This window comes from Oncorhynchus keta, chromosome 19, assembly GCF_023373465.1.
Source record: "Oncorhynchus keta strain PuntledgeMale-10-30-2019 chromosome 19, Oket_V2, whole genome shotgun sequence".
NCBI classification, from domain to species: domain Eukaryota; kingdom Metazoa; phylum Chordata; class Actinopteri; order Salmoniformes; family Salmonidae; genus Oncorhynchus; species Oncorhynchus keta.
In genome coordinates this window covers 44,453,113-44,471,966 of record NC_068439.1, presented here as the reverse complement: position 1 = coordinate 44,471,966, position 18,854 = coordinate 44,453,113, and the positions used below count along the sequence as shown (strand labels likewise).

The window sequence follows — 18,854 nt, the reverse complement described above, 5'->3', positions numbered from 1 at the left end:
TTTATGAACATTTGAACATCTTGGCCATGTTCTGTTATAATCTCCACCCAGCACAGCCAGAAGAGGACTGGCCACCCCACATAGCCTGGTTCCTCTCTAGGTTTCTTCCTAGGTTTTGGCCTTTCTAGGGAGTTTTTCCTAGCCACCGTGCTTCTACACCTGCATTGCTTGCTGTTTGGGGTTTTAGGCTGGGTTTCTGTACAGCACTTTGAGATATCAGCTGATGTACGAAGGGCTATATAAATAAATTTGATTTGATTCTTACATAGCTATTCCTCTTGTCCAAATGGGATAGGGCAGTGTGCAGTGTGATGGCGATTGCATCGTCTGTGGATCTATTGGGGTGGTAAAGCAAATTGAACTGGGTCTAGGGTGTCAGGTAAGGTAGAGGTGATATGATCCTTATCTGGCCTCTCAAAGCACTCCATGATGACAGAAGTGAGTGCTATGGGGCGATAGTCATTTAGTTGTTACCTTTGCTTTCTTGGGTATAGGAACAATGGTGGACATCTTGAAGCGTGTGGGGACGCAGACTGGGATAGGGAGAGATTGAATATGTCCGCAAACACTCTAGCTAGCACACTCTACGTATGCTCTGATGTGGATAGGGATGCCATCTCGGGTGGCAGCCCTGCGAGGGTTAACATGCTTAAATGTCTTACTTATGTCAGGGCTCGGAGAAGAGCCCACAGTCCTTGGTAGCGGACCGCATCGGTGGCACTGTGTTATCCTCAAATCTGCCATCTATCTACGGTTTCTAGTTTGGGTAGGTGTTAATAGTCACTGTGGATACAACATCTCCTATACATTTCCCATGAACTCAGTAACCTTATCCGTGTATTTGTCAATGTTATTCTCAGACGCTTCCTGGAACACATCTCTATCCGTGTGATCTTAAAGCATGGATTTCGATTGGTCAGACCAGCGTTGAGTAGCCCTTAGCACGGGTACTTCCTGTTTGAATTTCGGCCTATAGGAAGGTAGGAGCAAAATGGAGTCGTGATCAGATTTGCCGAAGGGAAGGTGGGGGAGGGCCTTATAGGCATTTCAAAAAGTTGAGTAGCAGTGGTTCAATGTTTTTCCAGACCGAGTACTACAGTGAATTTTGTTCGTGTTTTCCTCAAATTTGCTTTGTTAAAATCCCCAGCTACAATAAATGTGGCCTCAAGATATGTGGTTTGCTGTTTGCATATTGTCCAGTGTAGTTCTTTGCAGGCCGTCGAGGCCTTGAGGGGGAATATACACGGCTGTGACTATAACCGAAGAGAATTCTCTTGGGAGGTAATACGGTCGGCATTTGATTGTGAGGTATTCTGGGTCAGGTGAACAAAAGGACTTGAGTTCCTGTAGGTTATCACAGTCAAACCATGAGTAGTTAATCATGAAACATACACCCCTGCCTTTCTTCTTCCGAGAGTTATTTTTTCCTGTCTGCACAATGTACTGCGAGAGTATGTTTACAATCCCTGATGTTTCTCTGGAAGGAGATCCTCGCCCTGAGCTCGTCTGCTTTATTGTCCAGAGACTGAACATTAGCGAGTAATATACTCGGAAGCAGACTAGAAGTCCATTCCGAATACCTCTTCTCCGCCGAAAGTGTTTTGGAGCAGCCTCTGGAATAAGTTGAATTGCCCTGGGGGGTACGAACAAAGAATCCAATTCGGGAAAGTCATATTCCTGTTCGTAATGCTGGTGAGTTACCGCTGCTCTGATATCCAAATTTATTTTCGGCTGTACGTAATAACACAAATAATTTTCTGGGCTAATAATATAAGAAATAACACACACAAAAAATAAATACTGCAAAGTTGCTTGGGACTTAGAAGCAGAGCTGCCATATCTGTCAGCGCCATCATACTTGTTCAAACAGCCAATACAATGTGCAGCATTGAATAACAAAATGAGACCACAAGAACAAAGATACACCATGAAAACAACATGAGGCAATTGTATTGATCCATGCATAGTTATTCTATTCTATTATTTTATTAATTTTGACATGAATAGAAGCTATATGTGTTACAAATCAGACTGGAGGCATACTGTAACATGCAGGGATCCATTGGGAAAATATATAGCTAACAGTGGCACTAGTGGTTCAATCAAATTTTCATGCCAACAAATTAATCTAACCTTTATTTGTGCTCTGTCTGGATCTAAACATAAATCAAATACAATACATGTGCATGTCTGAATGTATTACAATGTATAAAGTTAGAAAAACTTTATTGGATAAAGAGTATAAAAAAAGATATATATATTTTAAAAAATGAGATGAAATGGAGTCCATGTGCACCAGTTAGGACTCAAAGCTTCACATGATGGGACAGTTCTCCATTCTAGATCCACTCTGAAAAATGAGATATATTTTTTAACATACGCTGTTGTTTGTGCAAAATATCTTAATATGTTGAATAGGTCAATGACTACACAACCAGAGTTCTGTGTCATTAAACAGGTTTGTGTGCTTTCCAGCAGATGAAGTGTAGATTTCAAATGGGCCTACTTATAGGGACTAGAAATGTTGTGTGTCTGTGGGACTTATAGGACCTACCCTACGAGACGTGCTGCTGCTCACAACATAGGAGTGTGGGAGGAGACCCTCAGCGATGCCCCCACTTCGGATTGAGCGGGAGGTGGAGGACACAGAGAAGCCGCTGCTGGACTTGCTGTCAGCGGGCAGGCCACAGGAGCCACACCGGCTCCGAAGGTTATACTCACCATCTGCTCCACATGTGCTATGGGCCATCTGCAGGGGGCGTCAGAGATCTATCTATTAACCACACATTAATTTTACTGCATTCCTTATGGACGTGCCAAAGTCCGAAGACACACCCTTTTCATACTCAATTGGCATTTGATTGCACTCACCATGTCATCATCATCCTCGTCAAATAGGGTGCGGGTCACCTTCCTCATGGCCATTTCCTGAATAGAGAGAAAGATCCGTTGCAATGTCACAAACTATAATATGAACATGTTTGTGGGGAAGGCCGTCATTGAAAATAAGAATTTGTTCTTAAACTTACTTGCCTAGTTAAATAAATGTCAAATAAATAAATAAACAGTGAGTGCCCACCTCTCCGTTGGCACTGATCAGAGTGGTCTGGAAGTAGTCTCCACTGCCCCAAGAGGTCTGGGTCTTCCACACCAGGTCAGATGGGGGGTTGTGGCTGCCGCCAGCTGCAGATGCCCAGATCTGATTCACCAAAAGAACATTCAGAAGTATTTTCTTTTTTTTCACAGATAAAATGACCATGTTTACCACAATGGTAATGGAGCTTTTCAGACACACTTACCGTGACCTTCTGTCCAGCCTTCAGGGTGAATTTAGGGGGGAACTTGAAGGTGACGGGGGTGCCGGAGCCCATCTGTCGCTTCAGCTGCCAGTTTCCCAGGTTCTGGTCCTGTGGGAGTGATGTAGAGGATGAATTTACTGTAAATCCCTAATTAAAGTGCTAAAGCAGTGGCAGTGGATTTGTAAATGTCACTCTTCAGCCTCATCCTATCAACCTAATAAGAAAACAAACTGATTTTAATGTGTAAAATGCCAAACAAGCCCCTCTCACCTCATGTGCTTTGTTGCTGAGCAACACATACTTCCCATCCAGGTCCACTTCATCCACAGTGACACGTCCACTGGCAGAAGCCTGCTGGGTGATGCGTGTTCGTGCCACTGTGCCTCCTGTCAGGCCTGAGGCCTCACTGTCTGTGTTGTTGAGACGCCGCTTCTTGGTAGAGGAACTGCAGTGGACGGTATGGGTGCCTGATCCACTTCCTGTCACTCGCGTAGTGGGAGGGCTGGGGGACAGTCGCAACCTGGATGGAGTAGAATTGATCCATGAGTTTTAACAACCGAGAAGGGAGAAGAGCAAGAGTAATTTGTGAATGACTGAGTTTGACATGTATTTGTGCTTCTGACCTGTGTATACAGTACTTTTTAATACTGTATGTGCCACATGTGACTGTTTGTAGCCCTGTGAGTAAGTACATGTAAAGTATGTTTTTTGTCAGTATGTAAAAATGTACAATATGCATTAGTATTGTAGAAAAGGCTTTCAGATGTAGTATTTCTAGTTCGTCCCTTTAGTTAGAATACCCGATCATCAGTCAATCACCACAACATTTATATCCAATCAGAGACATTCTTTTTAGCCTGCTTGTTGTAAGTACCGCCTCCAAGTTGTAATTGCTTATGTATCGTTATTGCTGGCAACTAGCTAGTTAGCCAGGCTAACTATTTTCTATGCATCATGCACACAGTGCATTGCAGTTATGTTTATGCTTGAGATTTAAGAATATTTATGTCATTTTATTATCGTGGTCAGAGTTTGTTTACATTGTACAGCCTGCTGGTTACTGCGGCAGCTTATTAGAGATAGCAGGTTTAAGTTGTGTTAGTGAGCGCTCTCGCTCTGTCCACCATTTTCATGGTCAGTACACAGTTATTGCACCTTGTAGTGGTCACGTGTCCTTGCGGGCCACTTTATAGCTTACCGTCTATGTTAGCATACTAGAACTGTATTGTGTAGCAGTGTATAGACTGCAGATGTATTCTGCTATTGTGATTCATGTTCTCCTATACTGCATTATATTTTAGATGTAATGGAAGCCTATTACATACACCATATCATTTTACGTCAGTATTGTATTCACATCTGTGTGAAGCCTTATTTCATTACATTTACATAGCAAATTGTAGTAGGCTTATCTGGTTAAACCTTTATACTGTATGCATCTTATAGTAATAATCACATTATTGTGTCCTATAATATGTTTGTTTTTCTATTCCTTGTAAAACCACATCCTACAGTTGTTCATTAAAGAACCCTAAAAAGTACCAGTGTGTAGTTCATGGTGGTGAGGTGACTAGCCAATTAAGACGGCATCCATACTGCTCTAGCCGGCAGCCCTTGTAGTGATTCAATATTGAAATCAGCAATCAGAACAGGTTTAACCCTGCCCTATTTTACAAGTATTGTATGTGTGACTATCAAATGCATATTTCTATGTCTTCAGTATACCTCTGCTCCTCTCCCTCCAGTAGCTTTCGGTAGGCACAGATCTCCATGTCCAGGGCCAGTTTGACATCCAGCAGCTCCTGATACTCATCCAGCTGCTGCTGCATCCTCTGTCTCATCTCAGCCATCTCTCTCTCCTTATCCCCCAGCAGACGGCGCGTGGTGTCCCTCTCACGAGACAACGCCTCCTCCAGGTCCCTCACCTTCGCCTCACGGGCTGCCAACTGGAATGGGTGGAAAGGTTCTTATGAAATGGGTAAAACTTACTTATTGACAGGGTATACACATTTTTAACAGCTAAGCTAGCTAGCTAACTCAGTCTAGTTGTTTTCTCAAGCTCAGGGTCGGATGTTCCTTGCAACCGGGAACTAATCTATTTTTCAAAATTAAATTTGATAAGATTTCCCAAAGAAGCAATTCAGTGAATAGCCTAAATTGGAAAGGTTTCCTCTACCGACCTTGAATAAAATCACATTTTAACTTACTTTAATGGTTGTCTGTGTGGTTGGCCCTTTTCCAGGTAGGAATGTGAGAAAATATATTTACAGGAAAGTATGTCAACTTTTCAAAGCGCTGAAAGAGAGTTCAGATTTCTATCACCTGAAACTTGCAGAAACATGTAAACACGTTTCACGCGCTCTAGAAGTAGGCATGCGTCTCATGCATGTATTTTCATCTTGTATGAATGCATCAGGTGATAGAAATCATCTGAAAGCACTACCAGCACTTTGAAAAGTTGATGCAATTATCTAAAGGACAAACCGCACAGACAACTGGTAAAGTACGTTTAAATATAATTTTGTTTAACATTCTTGCTTGTAGAGCTTGTGAGAAGAAATTTTCCAAATAAATGTAAGGCAGCCCAGCCCTAACACCTGACATTCTGCTAATTATTTGTATTAGACACTATTCATTTAACTATTCAATTCTCTCTTGTTTTGGAGTAAGATGGATGTCTAAACCCACTAACTATTTACATAGGCGTTCTTTGTATGATATGAAATAAAGTGTTGATTCTTTGAATTAAGTATAGTGTATTTTATGGTGATTTAATATTCCCAGTTTGTCTGTTTCATTTGATTGTCACTCACTCTCAATTTGTCTGATATTGCATAGATTTGCAGCTGATGTCCTTGATCATCGGTGTAACAATCCCTATATGGCTGACATGGGATGCAACCCATGTCTACAACAGCACTTCATACCCACAAATCAGCATCCATTATCCCAGTTGGGCTAGGATAACAGTACTTTAGGTCTAAGGGTGGGTGACATCACCACACAATGGTTACTAGGATTTTGTCTCACTTTGTTGTTCCTTGATTCCTCACATCCCATTTCCTCATCGGTATTGTATTGCAACTGTATTGGATGAGAAGCTACAAGGTCCCTACCCTTCTGACCTTCTCCAATGGGTTTTGAGAAGGAGGAGAGGAATCGAGGAAGGATGAATTGAGAAGTAGCTTAGCACCTGTCAACTAGCTAATGTGCGACACACTCACACATCCTTCTCCGCATCAACCTCAGCAGTCAGCAGAGCAGAATGTGTGAACTGAATCAATCTAGCACCCCCATTGGAATGTGACACAAAACAAGGGACGGTGTGCTTTAGGACCATGTGGACACTTCCGAGCGGTCGGGTAGGCTGTTTGGAGAGTTTATCCAACTGGATTAAAAATAAATAATAATGCCCCCCCCCCCCACTTCCGAAGTTGCACCCAGGTTCGGCGGAGTAGGAGGATGTGAAAGGGGTGTGACTGGAGCAGAGGTGAGTTCTAGTAGCCAATGTATTGTGATGTCTTCCCCCCCTGAGACTTAAAGTAGTGTCTCCTGTCCATCATGAATTTATCTATATCTTAATACAATAAGCATATCAGCTGCGGGAGGATTTTGCGTCAATTTGCTTAATTCTGCTACACTCACTGTCCTCCAGTGGTTGGCAAGCTAACTTCAAGTGTCATTTGATTATGTTCGTACTATGTTCGTTCTCAATTCGTGGAAACATGAGTCTCATATAATGTCTGTGTCCAGTTGCAGTGGGGTCGTTTGAATTTAGAAAAGTTAGTGAGGGAGATATAAATCTCCAACTTCAGTGATTTTTGCAATACGTTCCAGTCATTGGCAGCAGAGAACTGGAAGAAAAGGATGCCGAAGTAGGTGTTGGCTTTGGGGATGACCAGTGAAATATACCTGCTGGAGTGTGTGCTATGGGTGGGTGTTGCTATGGTGACCAGTCAGCTGAGCTTTGCCTAGCAAAGACTTATAGATGACCTGGAGCCTGTGGGTTTGGCGACAAATATGTAGTGAGGACCAGCCAACGAGAGCATTCAAGTGGCAGTGGTGGGTAGTATATGGGGCTTTGGTGACAAAACGGATGGCACTGTGATAGACTGCATTCAATTTGCTGAGTAGTGTTGGAGGCTATTTAGTAAATGACATCGCCGAAGTCAAGGATCGGTAGGGTGAAGAGTGGAGGCTTTGTTGTGAAAAAGGAAGCCGATTCTAGATTTTATGAGTCTGGAAGGAGAGTTTACAGTCTAGCCAGACACCTAGGTATTTATAGTTGTCCACAAGTCAGAACCGTCCAGAGTAGTGATGCTAGTCGGGCGGGCGGGCGGGTGCGGGCAGAGATCAATTGAAGAGCATGCATTTTGTTTTGATAGCATTTAAGAGCAGTTGGAGGCCACGGAAGGAGTGTTGTATGGCATTGAAGCTCGTTTGGAGGTTTGTTAACACAGTGTCTAAAGAAGGGCCCGATGTATACAGAATGGTGTCTTCTGCGTAGAGGTGGATCAGAGAATCACCAGCAGTAAGAACGACATCATTGATATACACAGAGAAAAGAGTCGGCCCGAGAATTGAACATGCATGCATGAATTTAACATGCATGAGCCCAAGGCTTTTACGGTTACAGAAGTCAACAAATGAGAGCGCCTGGGGACAAACAGGGCCTGGGTTAACCTGACACGCACAGGAGAGAACCATTATTATCAAATATCACTGTATGCAGAAAATACATCACCAAATATGTTGCTTGAAATAACTAATGTTATGTACCATCCTGGTGTGATAATATGCAGTTCAACATTATCCCCACAAGGTGTCAGTGCTAGCATCTGTAAAGTTCAGCTTTAATGTAAACACACCACTAACTAGGTATTGGAAAGTGAGGCTGATAATACATGATTGGCACAAGCTAGCGGTTCATTAAGACTAGTTTGTTTATTTTAAAAAGTAAGTGGGCAATACACTTGGGTAAAATATAGTTGTGTTTTGGAGGATGCAGACGAAGAACTGAGTGACATTGGTTTGGGGGAGAGGGGTTGTTGGGTAATTATTGCTGCTAGCTAATTTATGAGGTAAACAATGTGGTGGCAGTCAAACATTGAACTTATATGCTAGCTACATAGTTACTTTGTTGGCTGTCGTGAGAGATATTCATTTATCTCGCTAGCTGGCTAACAATGTAAACTGATATTTTTCTACCTTCACATCACACTAGCTCCAGTGATATTATTTGCTGTGCTAGCCAAATGAAACACCAGAGCAAACAGAAAATATACAGGAAATAAATGTAGTCTGATGATTTTGTTTAGTGGATCTGGTATTAACAAGTCAATGTGTGTATATTAGTCATTTGTTCCGTTTTTCTGGTTGGATCTATCTCTTGTGGAGCGATGAAACGGTGAGAATCTGTCAAGCCTCACGTACAATTATGTGATTATGAGCAGTAGTAGTTCCTGGTTTGGGTTTTTCTGACAAATCAGGATTGTGCGAAGGCGGCGTTTAACTAGTGCAGTGATTTTTAAGTCTGTGTGTGGATGATAAACGGTTTCCACTAACAAAAATGTGCTTTTTGGCCATGATAAACACAGGTGAAATTAGCGAAAAAGAGGGGTTTGGCAGAGAGTTTCCAGTTGCGATGGAGGAGACTTAGCTTCCTTCCTTTCCACAAAGGTAATCACAATTGTTAATGGCATGAAATGACAAACTTTCGCGAGATAATTTTACTTCTGGGTATGTGTATATAACGTGTTATTATTTTGACAAACCTGCACAAATACTATACCTGTTTTTGCAGCTGGCTGAGTTGGGAGGACATAGACTCGATGCGTACTCTGGTCTGCTGCAGCTCCTCATGGGCTGCCCCCACCAGGTGACTGCTCCTGTCAGCAGACTGACGGGCATTCTCCAACTGGCAGAGAACAACAAAAGGGCATCAGTCCTTGGGAGCATGGGACCAGAATCAGTGGTCGTCTAAACTGATGCTATTCATCCCTTAGCTATGCTGATGAAATGTACTTCAATCAAACTTGTGCTCGAATCTCTCAAATGGTAGCATGCATGTTGGCCTGCAGCTTTCTGAATATACTACTAGCAGGCACGTTGCACATCATGAAGCTCTCTTTCTCAACCTCAAAATCTGATGGATGGGCTACCTTAGATGTATAGGTTTTCTCTATGTCATCCTTGTACATCTTGATCTGTAGCTCGTGCTGGGAGCGCATCTCTATCAGGGCCTCGGCCAGCCTGCTCTCAAAGTCCTCCTGTTTTCCGTTACCCAGCTCCACCATGCAAGACTCGTGGCGTCTCTTCGTTTCTCTCAGCTCCTGTAAGAGATTTATCAACAAAACTAAATCTTAAGGACCGGTTTCCCCGACTCAAATTAAGCCTGTTCCTGGATTCAAAATAATTCTCAATGGCAAGTGTTTGTACATTCACTCTGCCAAAACAGTACACAGTAAAGGCGTCCGCATACATAGGTTTGGTTTGCTTCGAGTAGAACTCGGCTAGGCGAAACGAACACCTGTGCTCCCACATTCCCTCAAGTCCTTCTCTTGAATAACGAGGAAAAAACGACAATATTACTGTTTTTTGTCCCTCTTGAGCCACTGTAGCAACAACTTAGCCAGAAACACTTTCACAAAATATTCAGGAAATAAATACATTTATTTTGAGGGCTAACATGCTGACCACACAGCCAGTGTTGCATTTCAGGTTAAATAACAACCCAATGTTTATATCCCAGGACAAATTAGCTAGCAACAGCAAGCTAGCTAGCTAAATGTCAATGAATATTTCATTTCAATATCGTTGGTTCAGAATTTGTTTTGATATTTCAACCTACGTGTCCTGATCATGTCTGGTGTGGATGGACCAAATCAACATGCGTGCGATGGCACATGAGGACGCACACGCATCTAGTCTAGTCTATTTATTTTATTTTACCTTTATTTAGCTAGGCAAGTCAGTTAAGAACATATTCTTATTTACAATGATGGCCTGGCAAAAGGCCTCCTGCGGGGACAGAGGCTTAAAAATGTAAATACATGACAAAACACACAACACAACAAGCGAGACACCACAACACTACATGAAGAGAGACCTAAAGACAACAACACAGCATGGCAGCAAGACATGACAAAAACACGGTAGCAACACAACATGGCAGCAGCACAAAACATGGTACAAACATTATTGGGCACAGACAACAGCACAAAGGGCAAGAAGGTAGAGACAACAAAACATCACACGAACAGCCACAAGTGTCAGTAAGAGTGTCCATGATTGAGTCTTTGAATGAAGAGATGGAGATAAGACTGTCAAGTTTGAGTGGTTTTTGCAGCTCGTTCCAGTCGCTAGCTGCAGCAAACTGATAAGAGGAGCGACCCAGGGATGTGTGCGCTTTGGGGACCTTTAACAGAACGTGACTGCCAGAATGGGTGTTGTATTTGGAGAATGAGGGCTGCAGTAGGTATCTCAGATAGGGGGAGTGAGGCCTAAGAGGGCTTTGTACATTAGCATCAACCAGTGGTTCTTGCGACGGCTATACAGAAAAATCTGATGACAGAATAGTAAAGAACATATAGTTAAGGTGTTTGGTAAACTATTTCTCAAGTGAAAAATGTGCACGAAAACTAGTAATCTTGTTGAGTGAAGAGGAAGAGGCGACTCCAGGATGCTGTCCTTCTGGGCAGAGTTGCAAAGAAAAAGCCATATCTCAGACTGGCCATTAAAAAGAGAAGATTAAGATGGGCAAAAAAAACACAGACACGGGACAGAGGAACTCTGCCTAGAAGGCCAGCATACCGGAGTCGCCTCTTCACTGTTGACGTTGAGACTGGTGTTTTGCGGGTACTATTTAATGAAGCTGCCAGTTGAGGACTTGTGAGGAGTCTGTTTCTCAAACTAGACACTAATGTACATGTCCTCTTGCTCAGTTGTGCACTGGGGCCTCCCACTCCTCTTTCTATTCTGGTTTCAGCCAGTTTGCGCGTTGTACAAGATCTTCCGTTTCTTGGCAATTTATCACATGGAATAGCCTTCGTTTTTCAGAACAAGATTAGACTGACGAGTTTCAGAAGAAAGTTATTTGTTTCTGGCCATTTTGAGCCTGTAATCGAACCCACAAATGCTGATGTTCCAGATACTCATCTAGTCTAAAGAAGGCCAGTTTTATTGCTTCTTTAATCAGGACAAGAGTTTTCAGCTGTGCTAACATAATTGCAAAAGGGTTTTCTAATGATCAATTAGCCTTTTAAAATGATAAACTTGGATTAGCTAACTCAACGTGCCATTGGGTCACAGGAGTGATGGTTGCTGATAATGGGCCTCTGCACGCCGATGTAGATATTCCATAAAAAACATTAACATTAACCATGTCTTCACTGTATTTCTGATCAATTTTATGTTATTTTAATGGACAATTTAAAAAAAAAAGTTCTTTCCCCTAACTTTTTAACGGTAGTGTATGTGCGAATTGTTTCGACTGGGAAGCATATGGTAAGCTTTTAATTTAGCCAATTACCTTTAGCTGGCAAATTAGCTTTAGTTGCCTCAATAAATGATTTAAATATGGATTTCTACAAATTATAGTTGGTTTGAAGTTAATACATTGAAATTTGGAGCTATTAACCTTTTCAAATATTATTCCATGTACATTTTGTAATTATTGATGGTCCTTAAATAGCACCATAAGGATATTGAATGTGAAACCAAATTGACCATGGGCATTATGATGGGGTCATGTGCAGCTGCGCTCCTAATTGATGATTACTTTGCTGCTGCCAGCTGTGGGCATGAGGGCAGGATTAATATAAACCCAACCCAAGGAAAACTGTTATGGAACCCTTCATTCCGTGACATACCATTTATTCCTATTATCTCGCAAATCTGAGTTTTGTACGAGACTGACTTTATGACAAATATTATTCTATTTACACTTTGTAATCTATTTTAACACTATAACAAATGTTTCTGTCACATATCGATGCAACATAGGCTGTTTTCAAAACAAGAAGTAGCTTTTTAGTGGCAGTTGCTGTTTAATCTTAATCGAGAAACATTACTGACCCATAATGATTACTACTAGTTTTACTGCAAACTAGTCATGGAGGTCTAGTTAAAATGTCTTAAAATGATGATTATCATCATCATGGTAACAGTAGTGACAATGTCCGACAGTCTGACCTCAGTGTAGAGGTTCTTCTGGAACTCCAGCTCTTCTTTTACTGTCTGGATGCGGTTCTCTCCATCCACTCTCCTCAGCATCTCATCCTGCAGCTGCTTCTTAGCATCGCTCAGACTGGTCTCCAGCTGATCGAGTCAGAAAGAGAAATAAGACGTTAGGGTATGGCATTCACACACATGTAGGCAAGCGCACACAAGCATGCACACAATGAGAAGAGATAACAGTGTCAACTAGATGAAGAGATTGAATCAGAATGAACTGGAGTGAAAAAAGTCAGTGACTCACAAAAGCAATAGTGGAACAATAGTGTTGGACAATAGCTGTGTGAATGGGATTGATAGTGTCTTGGAGAACCAGACAAATTGTGAGTGCGTTCACCTTGGCTAGCTGGGCCTTTAGGTTTCTGACCTCTGCCTCAAGGTTGCGTTTCTCTCCCAGGGCAGTGGTCAGGGATGCATCCTTAGAGTTCAACAAAGCCTCCAGGTCCTTCAGCCGGAGTAGTGCCCCCGCCAGGTCGGACTCCTTCTTTGTGTTCCTGAGGAGACATGCATTCTCTGGAATCACTGGTTTGTATGAACATAATTATGATGAGCAGTCTCTTGGAGTGTTGAGTAGATTTTTATATTAATATAATAAAAAAATATGTAATTTTATCTGTCTCCAATCTCAATTGCTACAGAAAGAGAGAATGTCAGTGACAAGAGTGTACCTACACTGACTTGATTACGTACACTGATTATCCCTTCAACAAATAAATCATGTAGATGTAGAACTGTTTTTCCAACAGTTCCTTTTTTTCATTAATACAGCTGTATCCTGTGGCTATTTTAGGGAGATGAAAGCCTGGAGGAGAAAGGTGGGAAAGCCTGGGAATGGGTGGGGGTGTTTCCAGCCCTGTGCTATGAGTCATAGTTATATCTATATCCATCCACTGTGACGCATATGGTAGCCACAAGCCACAACCGTCTTTGTTTGGTTGAGAGACTGCCATGGCAACCGGGCCTGCCTTTGCCAAACACAAGGCTGTCACCATCTCAATATTTATGAAAAAATAATGGAAGTGGGGAGTGGAACACTCCAAACACTGCCACGTATTGTACATTTAAGTTGTGTCCCAAATGGTACTCTATTCCCTTCACAATGCACTACTTTTGACCAGAGCCATATGGGCCATGGTCAACAGTTGTGTACTTTGTAAGAAATAGGGTGCCATTTGGGACACAGAATGATGACTGGAAAGCACAAACGGGAAAGTGTTAGTCACTGGGCTTGGATGCTGTATAGTAGGATGGGATGGAAGCTGTTTGGCTGGATGATGGTTGCAGTCAAACTGCATTGAGCAATGAGGAAAATGAAGGAATATGCTAAATAAAACCGGAATCATTTGACACATGCAGAAGGCGTAGGAAGTGGGTGTGTGTAGGCAAACTACAGTCACCGGACAGTTTCATTTGGTGCACCACCCTGTTCACGAAAATGGATCGCTCCTACAGTCACGTGACCATAGCTTGTTATGTAAAGAAGGCAGACAGGCATCGAGGGCATTCAGTTACTGTTCGATTGAACATTAGAATGGGGAAAAACTTGTGACCTAAGCGACTTTGAGTGTGATACAATCATCAGTGCCAGCCACGATGGTTCCAATATCTCAGAAACGGCCGCCCTATGCACAAAACAGTACTGTAGTAATGAGGTTTGTGCAGTGGGCTATAGGCCCAAAATATTATCACCGCCTATTGGCTTTGCTTTCAATTCCCCTGCCAATGCATTGTTGTTCTTCTCAGACAATTTTTTGAGATAGGCTATATGATCACGCTAATAGATCAGTTGTTGTATTACTTGTGAGGCACAGCTGAGTGAGCATAAATTTGAATAATTTGCTTTTTTAGTGGGCTGATGGAGTTTGCATCTGATAGTCAGTCTGAGCTCAGCAGAGGGAGAGGGCAGCAGACGGTCCACCTCTTAATGTTCCTCCACTCTCCCTTTCCTCCGCTGACAATGACTGAAATGGACAGCATCATCCAGCTGAAGGTGAAACTCGAATCGCACCATATTTTGTCTGCCTTATGCACAAATTAATGTTGTTACTCCTATGACCAGAGAAAGTGAAATATTCCTCGGTATTAAAACTTATTAAGTAGGGAGAACGCACATTTTATGACTTATAAAAGTGTTAAATAGAAAGTGTTGACAGTGCTGAGTAAAAACTTTGACATGAACTCGCTCATAAAAATAGCAGCTCTTTGCTGTATTCATTGACAGTCTGTCTCTAGTCATGGTTTTACAAGTGTAGAAATCTCACAGTATCAACACCTGCTATATTACTGCAGACACGGTAATCTGAGCCATCTGATTGGCCATTGGTAGGCCAATGCACTTGATTTGCTCCTCCTGGGCCTGTTCTGGAGACAAAGGGGGCACCGACCCAGTACTAGGGATGGCAGTTCGTACCTTCAGATATATGAAATGGTTCAAAATGGGAACACGTCGCCTACCTGGCGTGTAGGGAAGCTGAATTGAGTGCAGCTACCGACAACAGCGTGAGACTAATAAAACAAATTAGGATCGCAAGGCTTATCGTTGGGTTTTTTACAGAAATGTTTGGCCATTGACTAGGAATGCCGGTTGATGAGCACTGCAATAGAGCATCTTTGGGATGGGATGGAACGGGCTGTTTGCAGCATAAATGTACCGCCTTCCAATCTGAAGCAACTGCGTGATGCCATCGCATCAGCATTGACCAACATCCCTGTGGAATGTTTCCGACGCCTTGTAGAATGTCCTGAAGAAATCAGTCTGTTCTGGAGGCAAAGGGGGCTCTGACCCGGTACTAGATTAGTACCTAAATAACTGCCCGGTGAGTGTATATGCTACTGATAAGCACAGAAACAGCATACTTCATTTCAAATCCTTTCATGCATGATAAGTGATACATTTTAGGCTAATCCAAATTATCTTAAAGCCTGATTAAATTGTATTTGAGGTCAAAGGCAAACAAGCTTTTGATCAGAATCAGAACTTCTTCAAAAGGCATTCAAGCATCCCAGTGCCCACAAGAATGGAGATGTAATACAAAACATCTGGATCTGTTCAGATCTTAGGAAATTTGCATACATTTTTAATCAGAGAGACAAAATTTCCGTTGAAACCTCAGACATAGTCGTTCACGTGGTCAATGCATGCTCTTGAGTTGGTTCCCCAGTGGTTGTTATATAACCACTGGAGACATTGTGGCAGTATAACGTTTACATCTTAAACCTATTTGGGTGAGTCAGAGAACCCAAACTACTCCAGAATGGAAACAGTAGGCATGGAAAGTTTGAATCCAACGCTTAACCATCACACACACTTTCATAAGTTTCAACTGACTCTGTAAACCTGTGCAAAATGTGCCTAACTTTTCTGGCTGTCACAGAATGATGTAATCAGACATTCTTACTCTAATTAATATTAATAGTCTAATAATACTAAACTCAGTTCAACTGAATGGCACATCAATGCTCCACCGCTCTCCCTGCACTCTAATGACACACAGACACACAAACACACACACACACCAGGACATTACAGTATGAATGTGTTGCGGTCTTTACAGGGAAGTGCGCAATAGCTATATGGCAGATTATCTTTCTTAATTGAGGGCTTTATCAATTGCATGGTGGGGCTTATAGGATAAAAACATGGTTTTTATATTGGAATATACACCGATGCTGTAGGTACCTGGCCTTGAGCTCCTTGTAGTCCTCACGCACCTTGCCTAGTTCCAGCTGCAGGCGTGCACGCTCTTTGGCCACCGAGTCAAGAGTCTGCCTGGCGTCAGCAAGCTCGGCCTCATAAGCAGCCTTCATGCCCTTCATCTCCCGGCTAATCTCGGTCTCCGATTCAGTAATGCGCAGCCGCAGCCCCGCATTCTCAGATTCCAGCGAGCGCACCTTGTCGATGTAGACAGCCAGGCGGTCATTGAGGTTGCACAGGTCATCCTTCTCCTGCAGCCGCGTGATGCGGTTGGGGGAGAGCGGGGTGCCCACGCCGCGGGGGGTTCGATTCTGGTTAGGTGTCGTCATGATAGGTGAAGGTAGCCTAGTCTGTACAGGGAGATAAAGATCCTTGTCAGAATTTCAGAACAAGGCCTATATCAAAGTCAATTAACTTGTCATTTGCATATGAATACCACAAACACTCAAATAATCATGAACTTCATATAATCATAAATCTCAGCACTGTTGCCATAGGCCTTTCTAGACAGTAGATTCCAACCCTACCGTTACTCTTCTTTACAGTGAGCGGCTGTTGTGGCAACTGCTAGCTAGTGTGTGGACAAAAATTGCAGTTTTCGATGTATCAGTTTGGATATAGGTAAAAGTTGGGGTACAGTGGAACATCCCATCCCTGCATTGAGTCACTTTTTCCAACCCATATCTCGTGCCGGCTCTGCAGTCTCTTAATCTAACCATGATTGTTCCGACCCCAGTGCAGCTCAGTGTTAACAAGCATAATGGTACGGTCGGAATTTGCTGGCTAGACATGCAAAAATTGAAAAATGTTAGCTAACATTCCAAAAGAAAGTCCTGCTGCTGGAATTTGAAAACAACTGAGTCTAGTCATTCAAAACTTTGGCCATAGAAAGTCTAATCATAATTTAATTTAATTACATTTTTAAAAATATATTATCTGTTGGCTAGTCTTTATGTAATTGGATGATCAACTCAAACAAAAACACAAGTTGTGTCTCTATTTCATAGGACAATCTTCCAATGAGTCTTACCTTGAAAGGAGGGGGAAAATGTAAATCAGCGTTTGTCTGATGGTCAACTTGTCTTTCTGACTGTGAAAATAGCTCCAGTTGTCAGTGTATGTTCTGTAAATGAATTACCAGCCTAGGAACACTGTCTGAGAATCAATCTGTTAGTGCCCATATAGTTGACCAGAGAGAGAGAGAGAGAGAGAGAGAGAGAGAGAGAGAGAGAGAGAGAGAGAGAGAGAGAGAGAGAGAGAGAGAGAGAGAGAGAGAGAGAGAGAGAGAGAGAGAGAGAGAGAGAGAGAGAGAGAGAGAGAGAGAGAGAGAGAGAGAGAGAGAGAGAGAGAGAGAGAGAGAGAGAGAGAGAGAGAGAGAGAGAGAGAGAGAGAGAGAGAGAGAGAGAGAGAGAGAGAGAGAGAGAGAGAGAGAGAGAGAGAGAGAGAGAGAGAGAGAGAGAGAGAGAGAGAGAGAGAGAGAGAGAGAGAGAGAGAGAGAGAGAGAGAGAGAGAGAGAGAGAGAGAGAGAGAGAGAGAGAGAGAGAGAGAGAGAGAGAGAGAGAGAGAGAGAGAGAGAGAGAGAGAGAGAGAGAGAGAGAGAGAGAGAGAGAGAGAGAGAGAGAGAGAGAGAGAGAGAGAGAGAGAGAGAGAGAGAGAGAGAGAGAGAGAGAGAGAGAGAGAGAGAGAGAGAGAGAGAGAGAGAGAGAGAGAGAGAGAGAGAGAGAGAGAGAGAGAGAGAGAGAGAGAGAGAGAGAGAGAGAGAGAGAGAGAGAGAGAGAGAGAGAGAGAGAGAGAGAGAGAGAGAGAGAGAGAGAGAGAGAGAGAGAGAGAGAGAGAGAGAGAGAGAGAGAGAGAGAGAGAGAGAGAGAGAGAGAGAGAGAGAGAGAGAGAGAGAGAGAGAGAGAGAGAGAGAGAGAGAGAGAGAGAGAGAGAGAGAGAGAGAGAGAGAGAGAGAGAGAGAGAGAGAGAGAGAGAGATTTCCTCAATGCTCCGCCTATCTTCCCCTCTCTTCATTCACTGGGTGTGTGTTAACTTTAGGGATGAATGTTGAATTGCCCAAGTAAATTCATGATGCTACATTTAAATTGCAAAACAATTGCTCAACACTAAAAGGGCTAATGTAAACATGGTTTGTCAGCATTAAATTCCATGCTTCTTTTATTTCATTTGTGTACAGCTTTTGCCTCTACATGAGTATATCAACTATGAGGTTATAGAAAACATTTAATATTTGATGGTAGGCTATGCAGTCAGAAGTCATCCCTATTCATGGCAGCTGAACACTTCAATATAAACCCAAAATAATCCCTCACAAACAATGTGATTAAAAACACAAATGGGTATTTACATTGATGATTATTTCAAGACAATATTTAGTTCCAGTAAAGCCATAATAACTAGGCAATGGAATTCTGCAGACTGTGGTGGAGAGCAACTGTAGCTATGACTCATAGACAAGAGGAAAGAAGTAGCCTAGTCCTCCCTAGTGCTACAAGCAAGGGAAGCAAAGCAATCACTTGGAAACCAATAAAGATATGTGTTTTAATAAACTAGTGTATGTAATCAAATCGTGAGAAAGATTGCACACTGAATGTTTATTTTATTTCACATTCATTTAACCAGGTAGG

The 18,854-nt window shown here is 42.5% G+C and overlaps 1 protein-coding gene across 1 annotated transcript; it reads right to left on the bottom strand.

Annotated features, from left to right (window-relative positions):
- Positions 1 to 1,923: 1,923 nt before the first annotated feature.
- On the bottom strand, positions 1,924 to 17,423 carry LOC118398326 (lamin-A-like). The gene is made up of 13 exons (XM_035793555.2): positions 17,258 to 17,423; positions 16,213 to 16,577; positions 12,871 to 13,027; positions 12,492 to 12,617; positions 9,461 to 9,631; positions 9,091 to 9,216; positions 5,025 to 5,245; positions 3,570 to 3,819; positions 3,300 to 3,407; positions 3,080 to 3,199; positions 2,872 to 2,928; positions 2,555 to 2,749; positions 1,924 to 2,350 (listed from the first exon to the last, which is right to left on the bottom strand). The coding sequence occupies exons 2-13, from the start codon at positions 16,554 to 16,556 to the stop codon at positions 2,315 to 2,317; spliced, it is 1,911 nt and encodes a 636-aa protein (XP_035649448.1). The 5' UTR covers positions 16,557 to 16,577; positions 17,258 to 17,423; the 3' UTR covers positions 1,924 to 2,314.
- Between the last annotated feature and the right edge of the window lie 1,431 nt (positions 17,424 to 18,854).

Bases quoted from the DNA above. Each gene is read 5' to 3' on its own strand.
- LOC118398326 (XM_035793555.2), bottom strand. From the start codon at position 16,556: ATGACGACACCTAACCAGAATCGAACCCCCCGCGGCGTGGGCACCCCG. The intron at 13,028-16,212 runs GTACCTACAGCA...ATGTCTCCTCAG, and splicing joins TACAAGGAGCTCAAGGCCAG to GAACACAAAGAAGGAGTCCG. The intron at 9,217-9,460 runs GTAGCCCATCCA...GTTCTCTGCCAG, and splicing joins AGAAAACCTATACATCTAAG to TTGGAGAATGCCCGTCAGTC.